General features: G+C 40.4%; 1 protein-coding gene across 8 annotated transcripts in view; it reads right to left on the bottom strand.

The window, feature by feature from the left end:
- The window catches only part of AFF3 (ALF transcription elongation factor 3), a 543284-nt gene that overhangs the window by 244475 nt on the left and 280502 nt on the right, over positions 1–18307 (bottom strand). For all 8 annotated transcript variants that reach the window (XM_074332383.1, XM_074332377.1, XM_074332384.1 and 5 more), the window contains one exon: positions 6361–6408. In XM_074332383.1, coding sequence (XP_074188484.1) covers positions 6361–6408 — 48 coding nt within the window. The remainder of the gene's footprint in view (positions 1–6360; positions 6409–18307) is intronic.

Genomic DNA, 18307 nt, shown 5'->3' on the forward strand with positions numbered 1-18307 from the left:
ACACTTGCCTCGCACCTCTCCTCGTTTTCGCCAGCCTGGGTGGAGCAGGAGGCGGGAGGCACACGGCGCCACTGGCTTCCATGGTATCCGGTGGCATCCAGCTTTGGTCAACATTTTTTACGAACCTCTTCCTTTCTTCCAGTTTACAATATTGACTCTCGTGACAAGATATTGAAACCTTCAGGCACTCAGGCTGCTAACATTCCCTTGGTCTCTATCCCCGTGGCTGTGTAAACGCCTTTGTGATTTCTAATGTACACGTTACAATGAGAAAAATATCGAAACGCAAAGCCATTCACTCCAACAGAGGCTTCCAGACCTCTGGGGTTCCTTTGGCCATCTCCCCAAAACCTCTCATCTCAGACCAGATACTGCATGACAGCCACCTTCTGTGCCAGGTCTGTGAGAAAGTGAACACCTCGGAGTCATTAGAAAGTCTGCAGAGTGCGGCCAAACACCCAGAAACGTCAGTGCTGGCCGTTGGACATGCTCACAGGCCCCAGGATGCCTTTGGCAGGCAGAAATGGAGCCATTTAAGTGAGGCTTTTGGTTTCAGCCAAAAGGACAAGGATAATAACATCTATTAAAAAGAAAAAAAGAAAAATCAAAAGAAAACACTACCAAGCAAGGCTAATTTATCTTGGATAAGATGCGTCGGTTTTGCTCGGTGAATTTCTCTAGGCTGACATCCTGTTGACTTTTGCTTTGATTTTACTTTACTACAACAGGTAATGGGATGTATTAACAGGGTTCCTCTACAGTTACACCCGGGTTGATTTTGCCACTTATGGGCTTGGTTTTGTCACTAGGAAAATCTACAGTTTGAAGCAAATGACATACCATATTTTGCGGTGTATAATGCACACCCACATTTTTGGCCCTAACTTTCAGGGGAAAAAATCTTTTGTTTTAATTTTTTAATTCAAATTTTTGTTTACATTTAGGCACTTGTCTTTTTTGTATTATAAAGGAATTTCAACATTTGTTTTTTAACATATTATGGTACAAGGAATTTTATGTCACAGATAATTACAAAAATAAGAACAGATACAAGGTACATGAAATTTTATGCACCAGTAACAAATTTACGATATTTACACATCATAGAAGGCCAAGAACTCTTCGTCATTGCAAGTTCGTCGTAAATTCAACAAAACTGATTACCATATTCCAGATATCGTTACTGATTTCTAGAGTTCCACTTTGAACTCATAGGCATAAATAAAATAATTAAAAACATTTATATAGACACAGAATTAGTACTACCCATGTATAAAGCACATCCTTATTTTTCCCTCACAAATTTAGGCAAAAAAGTATGCATTATATACGGCAAAATACGGTAATTCATAAAGCCATGAGTAGGAGCTAGAAGAAGCCTGTCTGGTTTGAAGCAGGGGAGATTTGACCTAGGTCCAGTTCTGCAAATGTCCCAAATAGGTCACTTAAAACAAGTGCACTCTTTGTTCTCTCCCTTCTCTAGAGTGGCTAATATATTTTCACTTGGGTTAAGGAGCAGACATTTAAGCACATGGTTCCCCTTGGCTCACCATCTAGGGTCTGAACACATGGCGAGGGGTGGGGGTGGGGGGCACAGTGACGTGCATTTTACGTGACAGGGCTCTCAATTCTCTCCTCACTCCCAGGTCTCCCACAATCACACTGGACTCTTGCCCAGGAGGCTCCTTAGTTTCTAGAAAACCAAGGAAAAGGAGCTCCCTTTATCTGCTGGAAGTCCGTTCAATTACAGTGCCAGGAACCTGGTTTGGGTCGCTAGGATTTAAACAAGTACCAGTTACCCCTTTCACATAAACAGAAACGCAAGTCTATATAGATACGGATTCACTATGAATATTTCACAGGACATTGGCATTAACTTAGTAAGTAAAGATGAAAGCCAAGAAGGCAATTTGCTCAGATGTTGCACAGAAATTGTCTCTAAATTTGTCCCTTAAGTCCAAACCAGAATCTCAAGCGCTGGTCTCTTATCACAAAGCCTGGCTCTGGCATGCGTGCTGCCCCTCAACAAAACTGCCATGGAAAGCTGTCTTGCATAAAATGTGTGCATCCTGGATTCTAGCCCTGCACAACCCCATTAAGTTGTAAATGGATTTTATTTGCTGAACAAATGTTAATGCCGTTCTACGTTAATGGATAATGCTACGAAAAGCACCTAAGTACTACAGTGCTGGAACTTTAAGGATGAAATATTGTGTAACTTAGAAAGCTGTCTGTTATAAACATATGTCAGCTGTGAGGGCTTCCAGCCCTAATCGCCCATCTTCACAGAACTCAGTTATAATTTCTCCCTCGGTTAAGTGAATTTTGCAATAATACACAGATTTATTAGGTCCCAGGATCAAAATTCTCCAAGTAAGAATAAAAAATAATTACACTTGAGAACATAATGTAATATTCAAATGACTTGAAAACAGTCACCTCAGCAAAAATAAGAGACGGGAGAGAAAAAGAAGTTTCAGGTGAGGTTGGTAACGCTAGCCATAAAAACTCTCTGAGTTCAAGTGCACAAATGCGTGACCCGGCGCTTCCAAATCATAAACACATGGAAACGGGAAATCTCCTATTCACAGCAAAAGGGTGCCTCGGTGGATCCATTAATGAGTGGGGGTGGGGGGAGAAGGGCTCCTAATTTAATAAAACAGCATAGTCGTTAGAGACAAAGGGTGCTGCTCCCAGATGGTGTTTGTTAAAATCCTAGCTCTACCTCTTACCAACTCTGTGACCTTGGACAAGCTGTATTTAACTTCTTGCCTCAGTTTCTTCCTCTGTGAAATGGGGATGCTAAGAGTGTCTGCCCCTCAGGCGGCTGTGATGGCTCAATGCCTTAACACATGCAAGGAACTTAAGTGTCTCATGCATCATAAATGTTAGCTCTTTATCATTTGGTAGTTGTTATTGTATGTAGGATTTACTGCAAACGAAAAGGGACCTAAATGGGACCCATGACCTTTCCTCACACACCTCGAGGTCTCTGAACTCAGTGACTCCATTTTCTCAAGTCTGGCTTCCGCCCAGTCTCCTCCACAGAACCAGCACTCAAGTAAGTCCCCAATGACTTGTCTCTCTGTGGTCCAATCCACTAGGTGGTTTTCGATCCCCGTCTCTCTTGTTCTCTCAGAAATTCTGAGGACTGTTTGAAACTCTTGAGAGCTTGAAACTCTCTTTCCATGGATTCTATGACTTTTCACTGTCATAATTTTCCCTCAGCTCCTCTAGTCACTCCCTCTTATGTCCAGTGGAGTTTCCTTTCACTGGCCTTTAAATGATGAAATTAAGACTTCCCCTGCTCTCATTCTCTAATCTCTTTCTAGGCAAACTTACTCATTTCTATGGTTTTATTACCAACATGTTAATTAATCCAAAATGTTGGCTTATAGTCAAAAATGTTCTGAGCTCCAGACCCACGTATGGATGTTCATTTACATTCTCCAAGTTACTGGAACGTCTGTCTCAAAGGTACTTCAAACTCAACATATCCAGAAATGAATTTACGATCTCTTCCCTCCCACCCTCCAAAGCAGTATTCCCCTGAATGTTCCCCTGTCTGTGAGGATCCCATAAAGCATCTCTCATCTGGACGTAGGCAACAGCCTCCCGCTCCTCATTCTTCTTCCCTCTTCCCCTCAATCCACTCTCCATAGCAGCCAGAGCTGTGCATTGAAATTGCCAATCTGACCACACTCCTCACTGGTCAAATCCTTCACGGGCTCCCTGTGCTTACAGGATCTGGAACATGGCCGAGAAGGCACAGCATATTCGGCTTCTCCTGCCTGGCTTTATCCACCTATTCTCTAGCCACTCTGGCTTTCTCTGTCCACAAGCCAAACTCTTCTATTTCCCCTGCTTGGAACCCTCACCAGTCTTCTACTGAGGTTGATTTCCTCTTCATCCTCCAAATATAGTTCAAATGTCCCTTCCTCAGGGAAACTGTTCTTGACCCCAAACTAGGTCATGAACCCTACAGTAAGCTCTCATAAAACCCTGAGATTGCAAACAAAATTATACATTTGTTTATACGATTTTTAAAATGTTAGTGTCTATCTCTTCCGGCACATTGTCAGCTCGTAGAGGGCGTCACGTCTGTCTGGCCCACTACTGTTCTTCCAGTATCTACCACGTGGAAAGGGCATGCTAGTACTTGCTAAATGAATATCTCAATTCTTATCATTTGCAGGCATTTTTCGTGATGCTGCTCTTCCTCGGTATCAACAGAAAGCCACTTAAATACAATGGCTACAACGTAACAAGAACCTCTGACGAACTTGGCTACTCAGCCGATCACAGGGGAGAAACTGGTAAGGAAAGTCAGGCTCCACAAAGACTGTCCATGGGAACCCAGTGCTAAAAAGACCAGTACATCGTGTCCACGATTTACAGCAAATGAAATGTTTGTGAGCTATCAGAATGATACTCATCCTTCTGCTCTAGAGGGTTCTTTCAATCACTCACCCGTTTATTCTCTTAACAAAACTGTGAACTCTAAATAACAGACACAGGAGCCACAATGTGGAAGGAATACTGATGTGTGACAGATACACAACAGAAACAATAGGCTGTAGCTGAGAAGGAGCCCTGTGCTTGTGTTTGGAGGACAGGACATGCTTAGGAAAAGAGGGGAAGATGATCTTGGAGAATGATGGGTGTGAGTGAGGCAGGGTCAGCCAGAAAAAACAGTCCAGGCAAACCTGGGAACACTGACGTGATTCTCTACGAAGTCCCTAAATACCAAGGACTACTACTAGCATCTTAGGACAGGTGACGACAGAGAGGAAAAGGCTCATCTGGATAATACCAGCACCACCATCACCTCTGTGCCTCCAAGTCTATAGTACCTCCCATCCTAGACCACTCCTCATGGGCTCCACGAAGAGTGAAGCTTAGAGAGAGCTCAGTGATCTTCTAATGAAGCTGTCATCTCCACTACCCTTAACCTTGCTTATGGACATAAGTCGGTTATCTGGTTGGTCCAGGCTTTCCCTTCAGTTCCACGCCTGATTCAAGGCGCACTGTGGCAATGGCAGACCAGTGGTGTGATGTACTAGGGCTCAGCATCATGGGAAGATAGGAAGGGGGCCAGGGGTGTGTGAGGTTCCCATCAGCTCTCTTAAGAAAAAAGAAATAATGCTTTAAAGTGCTGGCAGCAGCATTCAGTTTTATTCTAATTAGGTGAATTTTATATTACCTAAATGATATAATTTTGGTACATGAGTTACTCAAGCTCTTATTCAAACTTCAAGCTCTGCTTGGAATATGGAGAAGAAAGGTCAAATGACAGATTCTTCTACAGCCTCAGGAAAGGTAAGAAAGGATAAGGAGCATTAGGGTTTTTTAAATAGCAACACTAAAGAAGGGATTGGTGTGCTCTGGTATTATCATTCTGTAGACCTAAACACCATAATCAATCAAAGGCAGATGGCCTAAACATTGAATATTTGGAACCAAACATGAAAGTATGTTGAAGGAGAAAAATAGGAAAAACATACAGTATCAGCATTTTACACTACCTGTTGTTTAATCTGAAACAAAGTCCCAGGATAGAGATAATATAGATATAAAATACAATACCCTGTTTCCCTGAAAATAAGACCTAGCTGGATAATCAACTCTGATGCGTCTTTTGGAGCAAAAATTAATATAAGACTTGGTCTTATATTATATAAGACCCAATCTTATAGCAAAATAAGACTGGGTATTATATTATATTATAATGATATTATATTATATTATACTATATTATATTATATTATATTATATCATTATATAAGACCTGGTCTTATAGTAAAATAAGACCGGGTCTTACATTAACATAGCAGAACAGCCTGACCTAAGTGAATCTGGGTGTGAAATGGCTCACGGAGGGGATCCACTAGAGATGATGATGATGAAAAGGCCGAGCTTACAAGAGTAACAGGCAAAATAATAACATGCAAAACAATAGAGAAATACATTTTCAGATGGCGAGACACCTCTTTGTCAGAGTGCTTCTGAGTTGAATTAAGTTCAGGAGAAAAAATAACAAGGCCACCCTGCCTGACTGAAAAGCGGACTATTAAAGGATGCGTCCCAGTAGCAGAGTGATTAATGGGGACATTCCACTGGTCCCTGTAACACGGTGCCACCTCAGCCCATGCAAAGGCACCAGGCTGAGGCGTAGACTTCTTAAAAGAAGTGTTGTTTTATAAAGCGTCATTTAGGCAACTCACGTGCTTACCCTCAGGAAAGGTAAATGTTGGACAACAAACAAACACCGGGCTCCCTTTGACAACGCAGCCACATGACTCCTTTCTATTTGGATCTATGTCCAACCAGTTGCTAAAATTTGTAAAACAGTATTCTTACCCGGATTATTTCTTCCACACAGCTGTTGGTTTCTCCAGATCTATTCTCCTGAAAGCAAAGGAAAAACAAATTAAGCCTGACAGACCTCCTTTATGAATTCAAAGAAAACATGACACACAAGCTTCCAAACTTAATAGACTTTGGACTGGGGAATGGCTAAACTATGCTCCTTTCCTTAATGGGACAGCTCCCATCGTGGCTGACTGCTCCCCTCCCCGCACTGTGCACCGTGGGCAGCTCAGCCAGGAGCACCGCACACGCCCCAGAGATCAGTTCTGGGTCCTTTAACCACGTCGATGCTAAGCCGCGCAGGCACCTACGAGTATGAGTATGACAAGCAGGTCTGAGTTCTGTTCACCTTGGGCTCCAGCAAAGTGTAGAAATGGATCCAGTTCACCCACCAAATGCATACAAGGGCCTGCCATATACAAGGGTTGCTATGGCTTAAGGAAAATTCTGCTAGTTCCACTGTCCTCAAAGCCTAGAATTACTGGTTTGATGGGCCCAAACCCGAAAGACCAAAGGAGAAACATCCTCTCGACGTTCGCATCGCATGCTGGGTGCGATCCTCCAGAGTCACCTGCTCTGTAACCACGCTGCCCTGTGCGGTGGAGATGTCAAGGGCTCTGAGGAATGGTGGCTTCAGGTCACAGCTGACTCTGGGGAACCATGTGAGTTCCAGAGACGCTGTGTGGTGACTGCGGGTTACACAGCCTGGAGTACAGGAGGTGGCTTTGTGGGGACACAAAATCAACTTTGGCTGGTAGAAGCGTCTACTGGGGTTTCAGGGAGACAGTCCTTTTGGCCTTTTTAATTCAATGACATTGACCACAATTCAGCATGACATCCTAGGCTTTCATCACCCTGAGATACCATGTCCATTAAGCAAGAAATCCCCTCTCTCTCCAGTCCCTGGTAACCACTAATCTACTTTCTGTCTCTATTCTGGACATTTCATATAAATGGAATTGCACAGCATGTGGCCTTTTACGTCTGGCTGGTTTCACTTAGGATAATGTTTCAAGGCTCATCCATGTTGGCAGCGTGTACCAGTACTTCACTCCGTGTCGTGGCTGAATAATTTTCCAACGTACGGACATACCACCTTTTGCATACCCATTCATCAGTGGGTAGGCATTTTGGTTGTTTCCACTTTGGCTACTGTGGTAGCACTTCTGTGAACATCTGTGTACAAGTTTTTGTTTGAACACCTTTCAACTTCTTTTGTAGTTCTTTTGAGTATATAACTAGGAGTTGAACTGGCGGCTCATATGACAATCCTATGCTTAGGTTTTTGAGGAACTGCCAAACGGTTTTCCACTCTGCCTATACCATTGTACATTCCCACCAGCAATGTATGAAGCATCTAATTTCTCCACACCCTCACCAACACGTTAGTTTCTGTTTATGTTTTTGATAGTAACCATCCTAGTGGGTATGAAATGGCATGTGGCTCACTGTGGTTTTGATATGTATTTCCTTAATGACAAGAGATGTTGAGCATCTTTTCATGTGCTTATTGGCCATCTTTATATCTTCTTTGGAGAACTGTCTATTCAGTGCCTTTGCCCGTTTTTAATTGGGTTATGTCTCTTTTTACTATTGAGTTGCCAGAGTCCTTTATATATTCTGGATATTAGAGCCTTATCAGATATCAGATATTTGGATGTATTTCCTTCCCTTCTGTGGGTTGTATATTCACTCTCTGGATAGTGTTCATGGATCTACAAAATTTTTGATTTTGACCAAGTCCAACTTATCTGTATTTTGTCTTTATTGCTTTGCTTTTGGTGTCATATCTAAAAAAAAAAAAAACATTGCCAAATCCCAGGTTACAAAGATTTACCCATGTTTTAAGAGTTTTATAGTTTGAGTTTTTATACTTAGGTCTTTAGTCCAACAGTTTGAGAACTTTTAGGTGAAGTTTATTTCTTAATAGATTATCGGGTAGGTTTTAGTTAAAAGAGAAACATTATCTCTGTATAGATTACTTCATCCTAGACTCATTATTAAAAGATCAATAAGGAAATGTGTAAGGCACAGCTACTGCTGCTAACAGTTCACGAACACAACATACATATCTATCCTTATAAATCAAGGAAAACACTGTTAGGTGTTATGATGAAATTAAGAGGCCCAAACGCTTTTACTAATATTTCATTACCCTTTCTTACAGCCATCCCTCCTTTTGTTTCCCTAAAAGTTCCAGTTTGGCGACAAACATCTAAATAAGCCCCCAGTCCCATCCCCAATGACTTATCCCAGGACTGCTCTGGAAATGTCACTATTCTGACACTTGAATCCAATAGCATCAGAGAGCTCTTTTGGGAACCGCCCCCCTAACCTGCTTCCTTTCCAGGGCAGCCTGAGGCAACTATCCCCAAGGCTGCTGGTAAATTCTGTCAGGTGAGGGTTTGATGGTCCCCTGGAATCATCTCCTTTGGAATTCAGTGGTGGGAATGAGTAAAAAATGTTTCCTCAAGCCCATAACCATTTCTCTTACCCTACTTCCAAGTCCCAACCCTTATCTTCCCATGTAACATACTGGCAGAGCAAATGCTAAATTCTCAATGTACTTCCTATTTTCCATCTTAAAACAGTTAATGAATGAAAATTTGACTTCATGTTCTTCTGATGGACTCACTCAGGTACACAACACACTAAAAACATTCTTCAAATTAAAGGTTGGGTTTGACTCCTTAAAGCAAAGCTTCCCCTGAATACCACACTTGAATTTTGTTTGAAGTGATTTATGTAAACAACGGATTGCTCTTATGAGTATCTCCCCTTATAATCCTATAAATTTCCACAACTCTACTCTGAACAGGGAATGCACTGAGAGAGCAATGCAGTACAGGTGCCCTGTTAAATACTTTCCACGTCACTGCAGCTGGAGTACGTAGGATACTACATTGGGTCATCGCAGTGGTAGCTCCAACCATGAGCTCTGATGGTCTGGGGTGACATCAGGTCATTCCCTACTGGGAGGGCCCTTGTAAAGCTGAGGAGAGATGAGAAGTGAGGCCAGGACACAGGACTTCCAACAACAGTCTCGGGAAGTTCTGTCCTTAAATTACAGCATGGATAGTCCTTGGCAGAGGGAAATCTTGTGCCTTCTCTGGAACATTTCTGACTCCTTGGGACTCCTGAGGATCTCAGAAGAGTGCCACATTGAGTTTGAATCTCCAGGGCCCCATCTGGATTGGAGTGGATGCCAGAGGCACAGTATATAGAAAGTTTGAATTACAAGGAAACTTAGAGCTCATTTCAGGCCAACGCAATGCCTTTAACAGATGGAGAAACTGTGGCCCAGAGAAGTAGAGGGCTTTGTCCAAAATCATCCTGGCAGCAAGAGGCAGCAGTCAAGATAGAATCCCCCCACACTTCTGCAACAACATTTCAGTGACTTTTCTACTATCTCAGGCTCGCTCTCTAAGTTCAACCCTTAGAACCAGCTCAACTTGAGGTCGCTGCCATACTTAAAGTGTGGAAATAAGAGAATCTGGATAGTAAATTTCCACCTTCCCTTTCATACTGGGAATCCTCTGACACTTAAGCCACTCTGTATCTTACTACGCTCCAATATCACACACTCAGACCAAAGGGGGAAGTGATAGGAGAGGAAGTGGAAAGAAAGGGTTAAAAATATAGTCCCTTTGGTGACATCAACAAACGAGAGACAAGCATTTGTGAGCTCAGAAACCGGAGGACAGAATACCACCTCTTTTCCAAATCCACAAAAGGGGGTACATGGGTAGGACTGGGTGGGCAGGGTGTGTTTCTGGGGGAAGGCCTTTCACCTTCTTGAGGTCTTTCTCCAATCTGGTTTCAGCTGCAGTGGTGTACTTTGATTATATTTACATTTTAAAACTCTCAGTGTTTATGAACAAGATTAAAACATGCATGTAATTTACATCTCCAAATTTGTGTTTATATTTCCCACAATGAAGTTACTGCTTTCCTTGGAAAGGTACCCACTGAGAAGGAGGGATGCACAATGCAAGTTTTAATTATTCTGTATTTTTTGAAGGTTTGTAGCTGTTGCTTCATGCTGAGTTGCTGAGCCGTTGCTCTGTATTTACTCCAACTTTGATGAACCCACTCCATTTTGCTATCATTATATTTTGAAATCTGTCATAACAGTCTCACCTCATTGAACCTCCAACTAAACTTCAATTAAAAGCTAGCAACCCCAGCTGATTCTCCTTCTCTATAGCCTTGTCTATCACGTTTCCTTGTCACGGAACTGCTTTCCCCAAATCCTACCACTTAAGAATGCACAACACACGCTCTGCCAGGAAAATATAAGGAGCTAAGTACAGCGGGTCCTTGAATAATGTCGTTTCGTTCCACATCATTTTGTTATAATGTTGATGGGATGCCATAGGGACTTAACTCTTGTTTGTATCAATTAGCCTATGGTAAAACTTTGTTATAGACCATTTCGCTTAAAGTCACAGAACCTATTGACGACTAAGTGAGGACTTAATGTATAGCTCAAGAAATAGTAGCCAGGAGCATCCTGTCACTGAGAACTGAAGCCCCTAATTACCATGCCAAGCACAGAGCATTAGAAGAACCAAGCAAGGCGTAAGGAGAGAAGGTTGATCAAATCAGTGGGAAATGGTATTTCACTGCGGGGGAGATGATGCCGCACGGGTCCTATTTTCAAAAATAGTTTAATTCTTCATCAGGCACATTTATCGCAGAACTTTCATTCTAAAATAATACTCCTTTAAAGTCATGCTTTTATCTACAAGCACTCAAAAGGCCCTCAAGCATTTAGTGACTGTTTATCACATGCACATTCTTAAATACTTCTGCAGAAGTATTCTAAAATAAGTCTTACTATTCCTGATTTATAAGAAAACTGGGATACAAAGAAATTAGGTGTGCCATCAATGCCACCAAAGCAGTGAGCAAGATTCTGAGCTCAAACTCAGTGAGGATCTCAGCTCAAATTCGGGGGTTATCATAATTCTGTGCGAAGCCCCATTCAATGACTGTGTCCCCAGCCTCAACTGAAGGTAGGGTCCCCTGTGGACAAGAAGGCAGCCAGCCAGTTGTCTTCCAAATTCAGCCTGTCTTACACCCAGCCTAACACATCCCTTTCCAAGCGCTTCACTCTGCTCCCAATCACCCAAGCTGGACGCCTGGCTTCATCCCTCATCAGTCCCCGTCCTTATTTCCCAAATCAGCCTGGCCCATGGGGTCACCTTTTGCCCTGCCACTCACATCTATCTCTTCCTCTCTGATCCTACTGTCACCACCACCATCTTGACATTTATACATTGAGAGAAAAAAATGAGCCAAAAAATAATATCATAAAAGAAAGATGTATAAAGGGATGTCATAAAAATGTAAACAGAATGACAGCAGATGATGGTAATATTAATATTAACTAAAGGACATTTCATAGCAAAAAAAAATAATTGGAGAGCACAATGCAGAATGAGTGAAAATAGGGCATTAATAAAGCATAAGAATAAGGTATGCTACGAAAAAGGAAGAGAAATAGAATTATTACAGCTGGAAGTCTTTAACCCACCCCTATTTTTCCTAATAGACAAAAGATCACCCCCCCAAAAAAAACCCCAAAACAAAACTATAGAAGATAGAAAATTTGAAAAATGAAATTAAATAGGGCTAAGTTGATAGATATAATGAACTTAGAATGCTATGAAGAAACTTCAACTTTTCAAGCACGCATGATATTTACTGAAGTGGTCACATACTCAGCTACAAAAGAGCTTCAAAAAAATTCCAAAAAGTAACTGTTTTATAGCATAGACTCTTTAACCACAAGTTATCAAAACAATAAGCTATGATTTAAACACGGTGTAGAAAATAAAAATCTCCTAGAATTATTAGAATAAAATAAATACCACACATTTATAAATAACTCTCTATATTTCCAGGAAAAATAAAAGTAAAATACTGTAGAACAAAATCATGGGATGCCCCCAAAGATATTCTTAGAGGCAAATTAATACACTAAACTCTTTCACTATATTTTGAAATGAAATTCATGTGCTAAGAAATTTAAAATCAAAAGAGACATACAAAATGAAGAAAATCTATAGGGAAAACTAATGAAATATTTTTAAGTAGAATTTATAAAGCCAAAATATAATTTCTTAAAAACCAAAACAGAATACGCTACCCAAAACAGTAGAAAGTTACTTAAAAATCTGTTCAATAAAAAGCTCAAATAAACATCTCTGATATAAGGAGAAAAATAAATGGAAATGATAATTATAAGAAGACATTGATATTAATATTAAAATAGAGCTACTAATAAATGAGAAATTTTGATGAAGTTGGCAACTTTCTGAAAAAAAAATTACATATGAAATAAAGAAAAATGAGATTAAACCTATAAACCTGAGAATGCAGATTAAATTAAATGAAAAATATCTTTAAATAAGGCTTCAAGCCAGATAATTTTAGCATGAAGTATTTCAAACAATAAAGGGAGAACTAATTCCCATATAGTAGAAATTCCCATATAGTAGAAATTCCCATATAGTAGAAAGTAATGGAAAGCTATGTGATTTATTTCATTAAATTACTATAAAAACCTAACGTAAGAGAATAAATCAGTATCTGTCATGCAGGGTCTCTGGTCCTGCTCCCTGCACAAGAATGTAGGATATGGTGAGGCCAAAAAGGAACACCCACGGAGCCACAGATAGGGGAGTCATACCACTGTATTCTCACTGGCGGCTGGGTTGGAGACACAGGAAGCAGGACCCACACGATCCGCAACCTGCCGTCCGCTTCTCTGCCAACCAACCAACCAACTCCTTGCTAACTGCAATCCGTGCTCGCTAGCTCAGCCACGGCAGTCATATCAGTGGCCAAGGGATAACAGGGTATAGCTGATGGCCAACTAGTTACAGCTGATGGCCATCTACTACCCAAGCCAGCACCTTTCCACATGAGGCTGAGAGCCTGGAAACTGCTCTCTGGGACTCTATCCCCACAATATTCCTTATGAAGATAAATGTAAAATCCTCAAAAGTTATTAGTAAATATAATTCAATAGACTATTATAAGAAGTAGTAGGAATTTACTGAAATTTGCCTCAGGAATGGAAAAATGGTTTAATACTTAATATTAAGACCCTTTTAAAATATTGTGCCACTAAGGAAAACGTAAAACTGGGATCATCTCAGTTTGGCAAATTTTTGAACATATACCTAGAAAAATCCAAAAGACTCCACTGTTACTCTTATTAAAAAGGGAGGTTAAAAAAGTGGTTGGATATAAACCAAACAGTCCAAGCTCAATAGCTCTTCTGTATAGTAGCAAAAAACAATTTAAAAGTATGAAAAAAAAAATCCCACCTACAATATCAAGAAAAATAAATGAGGAATAACTTTAAAAAGAAACAAATGTTCAACAAAAACGTCAAATTCTACTGAAAAATACAAAAAATACCTGAAAGGAACTGAGCTAGACTTCTCAAACACCTTCCAACTCTTACATATAATACAAAGCCAAATAAATATATCAAGAGAAACCAACCACAAACTACATTAACTTAAAAAAAAAAAAATTGAGATGAAAGCCACAGAACAGAAAAGCAACCATTTAAAGTGTACAATTCAGTTGCATTTAATATATTCACAATGCTGTGAATTACTATCACCTCTAGTTCCAAAACATTTCTCCTGTACCAAAGCAAACCTCTGTGCCCCTTAAGTACTTTCTCCCAATTCCCCTTTACATTAACTTTTCAAACATGATTTTATATTAACAAATACTACATGGAACTAAAAGAACAAAATGAGAAAAATGATGAGTATCACTTATTTGTATTAGATTTTACAGTGGATATGGTACCTCTCATTTATGTATTTATGACCCGTTCTTAGAAGATTACTTGGTATCATATAGTAGGCATTCGATGGTGTTTGTTGAATGAATAAATAGCTAGTCAATATACTAAAAAAGAAAAAGAAAGGAAAAACAAAGACTATTTAAAAAGTAATATGGCTGGTCATCTACATGACACAGGGATGCCTGCTTTATCAAAAAAATAAAAAATAAAAAAATCACCAGTTATCTTAAAGACCAATTCTTAGAACATCAACATGTATTTACTTCATAAAAATTAAGCTTATACCCATGATTACAGAAGCCATTAGGAAGTTATATGACTTCCCTAATCTCCACATTGGTATCTGTCAATTAGAGAATAAGTATTAGCCTTCTAGCAACAGGCAATGTTGTTAAAGAGTTAATAATCGATTTTCTATCAGATTCTTAGCCATAGGACAAGGTCTTTCAATTATGTTATTATTTTTATAAGGAAAATCAGTGATCTCAATCAGAGCTTGTGGTGAAAAGTGTATTTGGTTTTCAGAAAGTTAAGTGGTATGTCAGTGCGCTGACCTTGTCAAAAAGCTATTGACGGCATAAAAGGATTAGAACCAGAGACAGTCGCTTCACATCCTGATCACTAATTGATATTGAGTGCTTTTCCGCAGGGTCATGTCTCAATAAAGTGCCCGAGCACTGTGTACTGGGGCCATCTTCCACAGTGTCCTGTCAATGCTGGGGAAAGAAACCACAAAACAGTAATAATGAACACATGCTTCCCACTTGTAATCTGACATTGACAAGAACACTTCAAGACCTCTTCCTGTTCCTTCATCTACAACTGTGCATTACTTTTAGCAAGAGGAAGACCACGCGGGCTCAGGCAAGAGAGACGATGCTGATCTGACATTATCTAAGCCTCACTTGACAGGCGGACATCAGTGAGGTGACTAAACCGGACCATTTCCTGTTTAACATTTTCCTGAATCCCGTCCTGCACCCCATCTCTGTAATCTAATAAATAATGTTATGTGTAGGAAGCAGAAGGCTTGCCCATAGGCTGACCACATATCCGTTTCTTTTCTTAAATGATGGAGAAAGGGTGTTCTGGAAAAACACATCTGATTATCATTTAGAATTGGGAACATGGTTTGCTTTTTTGATCGTGAAATTCTCAACACAAAAGCTTGCGGGATGGAGAGACTAACCCAGTGGGGCTTTAAAAATTAACTAATTAAAGATGCTGAGGCCTGCTCTAATTTGTGTCCCATGGTAAGACAGATAATCAATTCTCTTTCAGCCATAAGCTGAAGTGACTACTGAAAATGGTAAAACTGGTGCTACGTATTTGACAATATTCTCTTTGGCACATTCTATCAATTTTACTTCAGCATTTTGCTAAAAGAAATGAAGGACAGACTCACAAATAACCCTTAACACTATGTGAGGCTCTTATGAGACTTTCCCTCCATTATCATCTCACCTTTCCAAAAAGATGTCAGGTCGGTCTGATTCCCAGAATAGAGTTCATTCTGTGTGTGGCCGACATTACCTGTTTTTCTGTAGGCTCTCTGAGGAGACAGGCTATAAATAAATGCTGAATAAAGAAATCCAGCTGAAATCAGCTGGGGTGCAGGGGAGAGGGCTTACCTGAGAGGTGGGAGTGTGTAGCACTGGGAAACACGAGTGAGAAAGTGGTTATTTTTATTGGCTGGTGAGAATTTTTTAACACTCCAAGTTTTCTATTTTTAAATAAATCAGTCTACAATGCTACACTTAAAGATTTTCTTCTTTTTATTATTTTTCTGTGTATATTTATAGAATTTTCATTCTTGACTCTGCTGGTGTAGCTTTACTGTTAGTCTTGGGACGTATTTGCTGGCTTGTTGGAAGGAGAACCGTCATAGTGGGAATGGATCTTACCCTTTCCCTTCCACTCCCATAAAATGCTCAGTTCCTTCAATACCTGTACATGTCCCCAGTGTAAGGCAGAGTGAGTTTGTTCACCTGTGGAAGTTGGGGTACCTGGGGCTGAACCTGGATATTGGTCCACACACTTGCCCTTTCCTCTAACAGGCCAGGCCTCAGAGGCCCCTGGATGGACTGGCTGACCCTTGAATTTTCACATAAAACGCCAACAGAAAAAGCAATGCTCTGGTGGTTGATATCCAGGGACAGGAGAGACACATCAGCTCCCAGGCCCCTATCATAAAGAGGGCGGACTGTCTATTATCCCTACTCCAAAGCCTCTGCCTGAGGCCCACGGCAAGACCCCTTTTCTTATCTTCATATCCTCACTATTATCACAAAATCCCTTGGACTGCAATCCACAGCCAGAAAAACCAAAGTTTTACAAAACCAAAAGTTTGATAAGAAATCAATGCCACATTGTAACTGCTGTGGTGCTTATGGCAAGCTCCCATGCTGATAGCTTGCAGACACTCCCTCTTCCATGTTACCTATCTGCTTGTGCAAGACCCTCCACGTACCCGGAGGAGTGGGGTCACCTTTTGATTCCACAGCCTTTGGCTTCTTTGACTTTTCTCAGTAGATTGTTACAGTGTGGAATTAGTCATAAGGCAAATTTCTGTACCAAGAATGCCTCTTTGCAATGGAGCAAATTTTTAACTATGTTTATTAAAACAAACTGGAAGTCTAATTAAAACACAGCCAAGATTATGTTGGAATGATTTAATGAAAAAATGATCATTTTGTGATAAACACCAACAAGAGCAGTCAAATTAAGTCAGAAAGTGTGAATGAAAATTAGTCAAGGTTATGTCCCCTCTATCATTATGGATTAAAGGTCTACAGAAAAGGCAAAAAAAAAAAAAAAATCACTCAGTTATCTATTAAGCCTCCTCTCTGACACAATGACCAATGACCAATGATTAATGTGCAGTGTTTGTTTATGGACTCGATTTCTAGTACTGGGAATGTAGGTGATGTTTAGAAACTCCTTCCTTTAGGCTAAAGCAAAAGGACACCCATAAACTTACCAATCGTAAAGAAATAAATGATACAGATGATTTACGTAACATGCAACCAGAGAGGGGACTTGAAAAATTTGTAAGGTAGTGTAAAGAGTAAGACAAGGCCACTGCTTAGGTGGATGGAGTATTGTGAAACGACACAAAATCAAGAGATGACAGAAAAAAGCATGATTCAACTTTTATTATGCTTCTGCCTTCACACCAATAAACCATCTTCAAAGTTATAAAGAACAGAATAGAGAGAGAATTTACACCCCAGTTAGGTGACAATACTAAGAGAGTGCTTTTAACCACTTTACATGGCAGCCCCAGAAAAAAATGCACTAATGGCAACAAAGGAAGTTGCTGATGGGGTCACAGACCCGCCATCTTAAAGAAATCATGGCCATATCAGGAAAAGGCAAATGCTCTAGCGCTTCCTGAGGGAGGGTCCCCACACTATAAAGTATGTTCTAAGGTCCCCAAATCACAGCAGTGGTGTATGGTGCAGTAGCCAGGAGCACGGGCTTTCACAAATCCAGTCCTGCCATTTGTCACACGTGTCCCCCCAGGGGAAGTTACCTAAGTCTCTAGATAGATATCCATTTACAAAAAAAAGGATACTAACAGTCCCTACCAAACGTGAGGACTAAATGAAGGGAATATATTCATAAACCCATAAGGCATTTGGCAGGGTGCCTTCCGCATAACAGCTGATCGCTAAACATGAACAATTACTGTATTTTAGAATTATATAGAGTATTTTAGTACTTAGAAAAGCAATGATTACTAGGAGCGAACATGAGTTCACAGAGACCAGATGATGTTCTCGCTACAATTTCCCATGGTCTTACACATAATGCATCTGCATTTCTGCAAGGCATTTGTCAGGGTCTTATAAGATCCCCCAGTGGGTGAGATGGAAACGTATGAATTGGTTGGTAGTACAGAGAGATGGACTGGGAGGTAACTGAATAGCCATACCTGTAAGTATTGTTCAACAAGTATTTACTGAGTGCTTACTCTGTGACCAGCATGTGCAAGATACTAGATACTGGATATAATGGACAAAAACAATCTTGTTCTCGTGGGATTTAGATTTAAATGAAAGGAGACAGTAAAATAATAAACAAATTGTACCGTACACT

This window comes from Rhinolophus sinicus, linkage group LG05 (genome assembly GCF_036562045.2).
Source record: "Rhinolophus sinicus isolate RSC01 linkage group LG05, ASM3656204v1, whole genome shotgun sequence".
NCBI lineage: Eukaryota > Metazoa > Chordata > Mammalia > Chiroptera > Rhinolophidae > Rhinolophus > Rhinolophus sinicus.